General features: G+C 45.7%; 1 protein-coding gene across 2 annotated transcripts in view; it reads left to right on the forward strand.

The window, feature by feature from the left end:
- Tmc5 (transmembrane channel like 5) overlaps positions 1 to 10,486 on the forward strand; it is a 77,987-nt gene that overhangs the window by 35,034 nt on the left and 32,467 nt on the right. The window contains exons 1-4 of one of the 2 annotated variants that reach the window (XM_021166419.1): positions 1,552 to 2,084; positions 5,795 to 5,894; positions 7,565 to 7,652; positions 9,891 to 10,139. In XM_021166419.1, coding sequence (XP_021022078.1) covers positions 1,781 to 2,084; positions 5,795 to 5,894; positions 7,565 to 7,652; positions 9,891 to 10,139 — 741 coding nt within the window. In that variant the 5' untranslated portion in view covers positions 1,552 to 1,780. Of the gene's footprint in view, positions 1 to 1,551; positions 2,085 to 5,794; positions 5,895 to 7,564; positions 7,653 to 9,890; positions 10,140 to 10,486 lie in introns of those variants that run through there. The other variant, XM_021166418.1, reaches the window with a different exon arrangement.

The following is a 10,486-nucleotide window of genomic DNA, read 5'->3' on the forward strand; positions in this document are numbered from 1 at the left end:
TTACATATTTTCCTCAATTACATTTCCAATGCTATCCCAAAAGTCCCCCAGGGCCTAAGCTTTTTATGGCCACTATGCCTCAAGATCTCCATGCCAAGATTCCAGGTCATAAACTTGTGTCTTCCAGCCTCAAGATCTGTATCACAGGTGAGCCCTCCAATTCTGGATTGTAGTTCATTCCAGATACAGTCAAGTTGACAACCAGGGATAGCTATACAATACTCTAAAGCAGTGATTCTCACTGTATGGGTCACAACCCCTTTGGGGATCAAATGACTTTTTTATAGGGGTTGTCTAAGACCATTGGAAAACACCGATATTTACATTATAGTTTATAACAATAGCAAAATTACAGTTATGAAGTAGCAACCAAAATAATTTGGGGTTGGGAGTCACCACAACATGAGGAACTGTATTAAAGAGTCAGTTTCAGGAAGGTTGAGAAGCAGTGCTCTAAAGTATCGGCTCGCAGTAAAGCCAGGTGATGCTAACCACTGTGGGGAGGAGATAAGAAATTCTTATCCAAGCCTGACTTGTAATAGGAGACAGTGGACAGAATATGTCATATCATCTCTCTGCTCTTAGTTTTAGTCCACTGGAAAAATGAGCAAGTTGGTCCAGGTCACTTGAAAATTGGATTTCTCCAATAATTCTGTTCAAGTCTCTGGCGTTGGGGCAGAGTAATACCTTAGTGATAATTTATTTTTCTCAAGGAACAGAAAGAGTTGAGAAATTAATTCAATAAAAAAGCTGTTTCTATGATTCTCTCAAGGACAAAGTTTCCTTCCTTAGCAGATGAATGTCTGCTTGTTTTCAAAACAAGAAGGCACAAAGACAGAAGGATGGTGAAGGAAAAAGAGCCAGCCAAACCAACTCTTTTTTGTTGTTGTTTGTTTGTTTTTTGAGACAGGGTTTCTCTGTGTAGCCCTGGCTGTCCTGGCGCTCACTTTGTAGACCAGGCTGGCCTCGAACTCAAAAATCTGCCTGCCTCTGCCTCCCGAGTGCTGGGATTAAAGGTGTGCAGCACCACGCCCTACTAAACCAACTCTTTAAAACACCTCCCAAAAGGTGCATTCTCATTGGCTCAAACTGGGTCACATGACTACTCAGCTGGAGCGGAAACTAGGAGACTCTTAAGTGAGTCCTGTGTCTATCCAGAGCTTCTGCTGGCGTGAAGAGGATAGATATCAGAAGGCAGACCTGAGGTCATCGGGAGATAATGATAATGTTAGGAACTCATGTGAGTTTATATAGAAGACATTTAATCATTAGTGTGCACAGGCTCTTGTGTGGAGATCAAGGAAAACTTTGAGGAAGGATCAGTTCAGTCTTTCCATTATGTCACTATGTGGGGGTTAAATACAGGTCATTAGACTTGGCAACAAGTACCTTTAATCACTGAGCCACCTCACTGCCCCTGAGATATACATATCAAATGATGAAAGTCAAGAAAACCTTGTCCTGTGGTTACAGGTCATTTAGAAGACTCCCCACCTTCTGTTTCTAGAACCCCATTGTCTTGAATGAAGGGTTCTGTTTAAAATCTCTCACTTAGCTACCAAGGCAGAATTCTCTGTAGAGAAATGTGTCTCCTCCTGAGGAGTCCCCTCAGGGACAGAGGCAGGAGACATGTTGTAATTTGTGTGGAGCTCTTTGTGAATGGGGCATCCTTTCTCTGACGTCATCGCTCTTCCCTGGTGGGCCCAACCATGGCAGTCTGAATGCTTATGAGACCTTTGATGACCACCCTGTGAAGAACAAGAGTCTTCGTAGGCAAGAGATGCTGTCAGACGACCAAGTGAATGAAATCATCATAGAAGTGGAGAATGTTCCCTCTGGGGTTCAAAATCACCTAGTCTCAAGTCAAATTGCTCTGAGAAAGTCATCAGCAAACCCCGCCTTCAGCGTGGTCTCCTTGTCAGCTGCAGACACAGTAGACTGTCAGATTTTCAACCATGGGAATGACAGAAGGCACAACCGGCTGCTGAGGTTTTCATCTCTGAATGAATCAATTTCTCAGATCTATCATGGCTCAGAGTGCCTGAGCACGGATGAATCCTGCACTTTTCATGAAACTGTTCAAGGTACAGAATGCTCAGAAAGAGTTAGGCAGGTAGCCCTAAAGCTGTCTATAGGTTGCTGTTGTCTAAGTGTGTGTGTGTGTGTGTGTGTGTGTGTGTGTGTATGTGTGTGTGTATTAGGAAGGCATGCAGGCATGCTTACACAACAAGGGGTTTTTATTAGAATGCTCATCTCATGCTGGCCTCTCTACAGCATTCTTTTGAGACAGGGTCTTTCACTGAATCTTTAGCTCCAGGACTCAGCTAGACTGGCTGGCTGTTCAACCCCAGGGTTCCTTCTACATCTGCCTCCCCGTGGCTGGGATGATAAGTCTGCTGCTGTGTCCAGCTTTTCACAATGGGTACTAGAGATCCAAAGGCAGATAGATACTCACACTCCCGTGGCAAGTGTTTTACACCCTAAGCCATGTCCCGAGCCTTTAATTTTTTTTTAAAGACATCAAGTTATTTTCAAGAGTCACTGTTAGGAAGCTAAAGGATGCTGGCAATGAAGAGAGGTGTCACTTTAAGACTTAGTAAGAGCTCATTTTCCAGACAACCGTATTTCATGTGCCTGGAGTTGAGTTTTGTTAGGCATTGGATTTAGTTGTATTTTATCTCATCCTCTGCACCTTTGAGACAGGCTTAATGAGGAAACTGGGGCTCAGGAAAAATCATTACCACCATGGTTTTCTGGGACGAAAGTCTTAGCTGAGACCCTCCAGCCTCTGAGCTCCTGAGGCCAACAGAAATGCTATTTCTGTTTTACCCCATGATACTTCAGATGTGAGAGCCTGGGCCTGAGGCTCAGATGGTAAGGTATTTGCCTAGCATTTAAAAAAGACCCTCTGGGCTCCATCCCCAGCACCACATACACAAGGCATGGTGGTATGTGTCTGTGGTCACGGCATTCATGAGGTGGAAGGAGGAGGGTCAGGAGGTTCAGGTCATCCTCAACTGTGTGTAGAGGTTGAGACCAGTCTGAGCTGCATGAGGTCTTGTCTAAGAAATTCTATTAATATACATTTTTTTTTCATTCTAGGTATAAAATCTAGCATGTGACAGTAAATTCTAGAAGGGGAAAATGCACCTAACCCTTTACTAGCTTAGACTGTGTGCCTCTCCACAGCCACTCTGTAATGGCCTTCTCCTCTTGTCTCCTCCCCTCCACCCTCTCCTCTCCTCTCCTCTCCTCTCCTCTCCTCAGCTTACCTCCCCCTCCCCCTCCCTCGCTTATCCTAAACAGGGAAACAAAAACTCCTCATTTTCAGCAAAGTGAGTTACTTTCCTTAAGGGCACCCCCTTCCACCTCAGTGAACCCAGAGCTTCCTCTGAGGCTTTCCGGTTCCATGTTGAGTCTGAGCCTGAGGAGCAGCCCCCACCTGCCCCTTGGCAGAGCATCCTGCAAGCCAGTCCCACTCACATTAGCAGATGGTCACAGCAGCTCAGAGGTTACACCTAGACCCACACTATCCAGAGGAAGAAACACAATCTTTTGCTTTCCCCAGTTTGTGTAGAAAGAAGAAACCCTTTCCCAAGAAACGTTCTGACCAATAGTATGTCACATGTCTCTGTCTAAGTCCCCAGCAAAGAGGATAAGGCCACTGGATTGGCTTAGACTCACTGGGACCTGTCCCATATGCCTGGAGATGGTGTTTGTAGAAGATGCTCAGGGAAGTGGAGGTAGGGAGCCGGGGTAACCTGGACTCCGTTGGAGTTCATAGTTAACAGGAGGGGATGACTTGGAGGCTGAAGAATGACTATGAGTCGGAAGAGAAGGGAGAATTAAGAAAGCTGTAACAGGGGCTGGTGAGATGGCTCAGCAGGTAAGAACACTGACTGCTCTTCTGAAGGTTCTGAGTTCAAATCCCAGCAACCACATGGTGGCTCATAATCACCAGTAATGAGATCTGACGCCCTCTTCTGGTGTGTCTGAAATCAGCTACAGTGTACTTATGTATAATAATAAGTAAATCTTTGGGCTGGAGCAAACAGGGCCTACTGGAGTGAGCAGAGGTCCTAAAATTCAATTCCCAACTACACGATGGCTCACAACCATTTGTACAACTACAGTGCACTCACATAAATAAAATAAATAAGTTAATTAATTAAAAAAAAAAGAAAGCTGTGACAATTGTCAGGGACCTAGGAAAAGGCACTCCAATTGCCTGGAGTTCAGAGAGACACAGGTGGGCAAGATCTGTTGCTTTGTTCAGTAATAGTTTTGCTTTGCTTTTGCTCTTGTTGTTTGTTTCTTTGTTTGACTAGGGAAATACAGAAGTATTGGATTAGAATAGTCTAAATGTTAGCTTTGATTTTGAGCACGCATACACGCACACACACACACACACACACTTGTCTCTGGTCACTTCCATTTGTGATTTTGCTTTTTGAGACAGGGCCCCACTATGTAGCTCTGGCTGATCTGGAACTCATTCTGTAGACCAGGATGGCTTTGAACTTATAGAGATCCATCTACCTGCCTCTGCAGGAGTACCGGACTGAAAGGTCTGTGCCACCTCAGCAGACCCCATTTGCGATCTTTGCATTCTCCGAGTCTATATTATCTCCCGTGCCAGTCTCTATGGTGCAGAGTGTTCATTGTTCAGCACTGGGAAACTGAGAGAACAGAACCATCAGTTCCAGGACAAGCATCTGTCTCAAAATAAAACATAGTATTGAACAGTCTAGTTCAATACTATGACTGATTGATTGATTGACTGACATATTTATGAGGGATGTGGATGAGACAGGACCTCACAAGGTAACCCAGTATACTAGTTACTCTTCTATTGCTGTGGTAAACACTGTGACCAGGACAACTAACAGGAGGCATTTATTTGGGCTTGAGGTTCCAGCAGGTTAAGAGTTAGCTGTAGTGGTGAGATGACTCAGCCTACCAGAGTACTGGTTCCTCTTCCAAAGGTCCTGAGTTCAATCCCAGCAACCACATAGTGGCTCACAACCACCCGTAATGAGATCTGACGCCCTCTTCTGGTGCATCTGAAGACAGCTACAGTGTACTTATATATAATAATAAATAAATCTTTGGGCCGGAGGGAGCAGGGACTGAGCAAGCAGAGTTGACCAGAGCAAGCAGAAGTCCTAAAATTCAATTCCCAAAACCACACGAAGGCTCACAACCATCTGTACAGCTACAGTGTACTGAAATACATAAATAAAGAAATCTAAAAAAAGAAAGAAAGAAAGAAAGAAAGAAAGAAAGAAAGAAAGAAAGAAAGAAAGAAAGAAAGAAAGAAAGAAAGAAGAGTCAGCTGTAGTGGAGAAGCATGGCAGTAAGTAGCAGTCGTGGCAACAGAACAGGAAGCCTGAACTCATAGCCTGAACTGAGAGCAGAAGTAGAGAGAGCAACCTGAGAATGGTTTAAGTCTTTAAGCTCTCAAAGCCCTCGCCCCGCCTGCCCCCCGTGGTGCACTTCCTCCAACAAGGCCACACCTCCTAAACCTCCCTCATACAGTACCATAAGCTGAAAAACAGACATTCAAATGCCTAAAACTATAGAGAACATGTCACACAGACCACCATACCCTGATTGGTCTTGAACACATTACGTAGCTCAGGCTAGCTTTGAACTTGCTATCTTCCTACCTCTGCTTTCCAGTTGTGGGATGAGAGGCAAACACTGCCAAGTCTCACTCCAGTATCATCTCTTAAAATGTTAAGACTGAATTAAAGAAAAAAAGAAACAGAACTCTGATCCTTTTCTTCTGCAGGACAGAAACTAATTGCATCCCTGATTCCCATGACAACTAGAGACAGAATCAAAACCATCAGGAACCAGCCAAGGACCATGCAAGAGAAGAGAGAGCTTAGGTATGGCCAATGCTCTCACATGGGAACCTCAGTCTACTGGATTTGTACCATCTCAAAAAGATAAGAGACCGGGCGGTGGTGGCATATGCCTTTAATCCCAGCACTTGGGAGGCAGAGGCAGGCGAATTTCTGAGTTCGAGGCCAGCCTGGACTACAGAGTGAGTTCCAGGACAGCCAGGGCTACACAGGGAAACCCTGTCTCAAAAAAAAAAGATAAGAAACAGATAATGCAGGAGACAGTTCTTCTGCAAGGAAAACCTTTACAGGGTGGAACGCCCCCCCAACTCTCCTCCACCCCTCCCCACAGGCATTTATTATGTAGCTTGAGCTGTCCTCAAATTCAGGCTTCTCCTGCATCAGCCTTCTGAGTGCTGAAATAAAGGTGCGTATCACAACAAGTTTTTGATTCTTGATACAGGCTTGTATGTGGCCCAGACTGCCCTTGAACTTGCTATATAGCCAAAGATTATCTTGAACTCCTGATCCCCTTGCCTCCACTTCCTGAGTGCTAAGGGTTGGGGCTTGATCTGTCTCCCTAGAATGCATGGGTACCCTGGTGTATGACTGCTTCCAAAGAGGATTCTCTGAGAAAAGCAAGTCTCCAGTGAGGTCTAGTTACCACTGTCCAGGCCAGGTACTCGCTTGAATTAGTTTCTTCAGAGATAGGACACGTTCAGTGGTCCTCTTTTCTAAAGCCCAGATGCCAGTCTAACTAGAAAGATGCATTTGTCAAATCCTCCAAAATCTCTAACTCATACATCTTCAGGTCATCAGATGCAAGGAAATTCTGAGACCCTAACATGAAGTAGAGGATTCTAAAGAGGCAGGAGAGCAGATGCAATGCGTGCAGCCTGGGAAAGGCTGGGTGAGAATGTGGGAGTCTCTGAAGTAAGCATCAGGAGCCTAGGTCCCAGGACACATGCAAGCTAGCTTTGTTTGGACAATCCTACCGAGTTAGTTACTTTTCTACTGGTGTGATAAAACACCAGGACCAAGGCTACTTGTAGAAGAGTTTATTGAGATTATGGTTCTAGAGCATTAGAGTCCACCATGGCAGAGAGCAGGCATGGTGATGGAGCTGTAGCTGACAGGTCACTCTTGAACCACGAGCAGAGAGAGCAAACTGCAAATGGCCCGAGTCTTTGAGACCTCAGAGCCCACCCACAGTAATGTTCAGAGAGTCACACTTCCCAAAGAGTGCTGCTAACTGGGAATCCAATGTCCAGTGCTCCTCCCCTCAAACTCTGGGGAACATCTCAGTCAAGCTGCCACACCTACCGTGGAAAGTGAACAGGGGAACCTGTGAGAGGCATGTGGGGATAGTCTACAGTTTAAAAACTTCTTTAAATTTCAAACCACTCTAAAATAAAACTTGGCTTTAAAACAAACAAACAAGCAACAAATAGGAAAATCTGGGGAGAAAGCTCAGTTAGAAAATGCAAGCATAAGAACTGAACTTACATCATCAGAACCCATGTAAAAGCTGCCACCCTTGTGACCACCCTTGTATTTCCAGGGCTGGGGACATTAAGATGCAGGACTAAGTGGTTCTGCTTTGGCCCCCAAGAGGCTGGAACCTACAGGCAGAGGCCTCCATGTCCAGGAGTGGCTGGGTTTTTCAAAAATGAATTCCACTGATGTCCTCTATTTTCTCCTATTGTTTTCCACAGAAAAATAGTTGACAAAGAAAAGAACAAACAGTCGCATGGCATCCTCGAGGCCAACTGCTGTGCTCAGTGTCTGGGCTCCCTTTCACTGGTGAGTCAACTTTTAAAGACACTTTTGTTCCCATGCCTTTGATCTCAGTCCTGGGGAGGCAGAGGCAGATAGGGCTCTGTGAGCCAGAGGCCAGAGCTCCTCTTCATAATGAGTTCCAGGTTATCCAGGGCTACATAGTGAGACTTGGTTCCCAGCCGAGGTTTCCATTAACATATAATTTGCATGTTACTGCTGTAACACATGCTACATGAACACCTGTGTACAGCCCGTTTGCATGATCAAGTCTGATTAATTAGAATTATCCTCTCCTTGTCCTTCTGTTATGCCAACAAACTTGTTTCCTGCAGACAAGGAACCAATTAGCTTGGTGAACCAGTCATGTTAACTATGATTACCTACAGGGCACAGGAAACTTGCAGGCTGTTGCACCACTGAAGATGTCTCTCTCCCCAGCAACCCTTAACTACCTTGCATGTGAGCCCCTCCCCCAGCAGCTGTTAACTGTCTACATATATTATGGGGGAGCCAGGGCTTTGGGTCCTTGCTCCTGTCCAACATGGAAAATGAGTGGGTCCAACCTTGCACAGATCTCCTGAGTACCCACAGCTGCTGAGGGTTTAAGAGTGAAAGGCCAGCCGGGCATGGTGGCGCACACCTTTAATCCCAGTACTTGGGAGGCAGAGGCAGGCGGATTTCTGAGTTCGAGGCCAGCCTGGTCTACAAAGTGAGTTCCAGGACAGTCAGGGCTATACAGAGAAACCCTATCTCGAAAACCAAAACAAAATAAAACAAAACAAAACAAGTGAAAGGCCGTGTCACATGGGGGCTGGCATCCCCCATGCTCCTCCTCTCTTCTTCCTACTTAACTGCCTTCCTTGCTCCCTTTCTGCCCTCATTCCATCCTCTTCCCTCCCACCCCCCCACCCCCCGTGCTGGAGATTGAACCAAGGTTGAGCACATGCTAAAGGTTCACTCTACTCTTTAGCCCTTGAGGTCCTCTCTCCTAGATCATTATACAATATATACTAGGCTATCGTGAGCTATGGTCATCCCACCTCAAACACACCAGCACTCGTTCCTTCTTTACCTCAGCCCCTCTCAATCCTTCCTCCCCTCAGTTCTTTCCTGCCTTTAGTAATCACTATTCCATTCTCCCACATATGAGGGGGAGCATGCAGATGTGTCTTTATGTGTCTGGATTATTTCATGTTGCATAATGTCCTCTAGTTCTATCTACATTTCAGCAAGTGATATGGTCTTATTCTTTGTAGTACATACACAGAGAGAGGGAGAGGGAGAGAGAGAGAGAGAGAGAGAGAGAGAGAGAGAGAGAGAGAGAGAGAGAGAGAGAGAGAGAGAGTTTACCCATCCATGCACCGAGGACAGCTAGGTTAATTCTATATCTTAGCTCTTGCATATGGTACTACAGGAACTTCACTGGTATACTGATCTCATTTCCTTTCATTATATACTATGCTAGATTGATTTCTACTGTTATTATAATAAATCACCATAACCAAAAGCAATTTGGGGAGGAAGAGTTTGGCAACACGGTCCATGGTGAAGGGACTTCAGGACAGGAACTCAAAGCAGGAACCTGGAGGCAGGAACTGAAGCAGAAGGCATGGAGGAGTGCGGCCTACTAGTTTGCTCCTCATGACTTGCTCAGCCTGCCTTCTTATAAACTCAGGACCACCTGCCCAGAAGTAACACAGCCCACAGTGCGCTGCTCCCTCCACTGCAATTATTCAGAAAGATGCCCCCACAGATTTGGCTACAGTCAATCTGACAGAGGTAGTTCCTCACTTGAGGTCTTCATTTCCTAGATACATCTAGGTTTGTGTTTGGTTGACAAAAACTGACCAGTACACATATGTGGAAGTGGGAGGCTACATCATTTGATAGTTTAATATTCATTCACTCATGTGGGTAAATGGGATAAGCTAAGCAAGAATGTGACATCAGTGACGTCAAGGGTCGGGGTGAAAGGAGGATGGAGGGAAGGGAAGCCAACACTCACGCTGCTCAGGCCAACATGGCTGGGAGTAAAAAAGGTGGGAATGAGAAGGTAGAATGTTAGTGACCAGTCTGGCCATTTAGAACAACCTGGGAAGGTGATAGTAGGAATACATGAGAGGGTCATTGTGATCATGATTGAAGCCACCTTAGCCAGTGACCCTTGAAGCTGCCCGGCTGGGAACGGGGCTCTTGGAGCAGGGCTGTTTGGCTATTACAACACCCACTCTAGATCTCCTCCTCTTTGTCTCTCCAACCTAGACTTACCGCAGGACCAGGAACAGCCTTTCAGAGCTCCTCAATTACATCACCTTGTGGCAGAAGAGATTCAAGGTCATTGGAGGCAAGTTTGGAACCAGCGTCCTGTCCTATTTCAGCTTCCTGAGGTGGCTTTTGAAGTTCAACATCTTCTCATTCGTCATGAACTTCAGCTTCATCATCATCCCACAATTCACCGTGGGCACAAAGAACACCCTCCAGTTCACTGGCTTGGAGTTTTTCACAGGGGCGGTAAGTTCTCTGTTCTCCACTCAAGTTCACCACAATGGAAGGCTATGCCTTGCGCTTACTCAGACCTCTCATTCTGCCTGATGGAGAAATGGCCAGTTCTCTCTCAAGTGCTGAGTGGGGCAAGACATTGTGGGGCGAGCCAGTGAAACACCCAGAGATCCAGAACCAGTGTCACAGGCTGTTTTAGCCATACTCCACTTCTCTTCACATCTGCACATGAACCGGGCACTCCATTCTTACAAAAGATGAGCATTCCTTACAGGATACCTACTCCTCTTCTCTTCTCTTCTCTTCTCTTCTCTTCTCTTCTCTTCTCTTCTCTTCTCTTCTCTTCTCTTCTCTTCTCT

Source organism: Mus caroli, chromosome 7 (genome assembly GCF_900094665.2).
Source record: "Mus caroli chromosome 7, CAROLI_EIJ_v1.1, whole genome shotgun sequence".
NCBI classification, from domain to species: domain Eukaryota; kingdom Metazoa; phylum Chordata; class Mammalia; order Rodentia; family Muridae; genus Mus; species Mus caroli.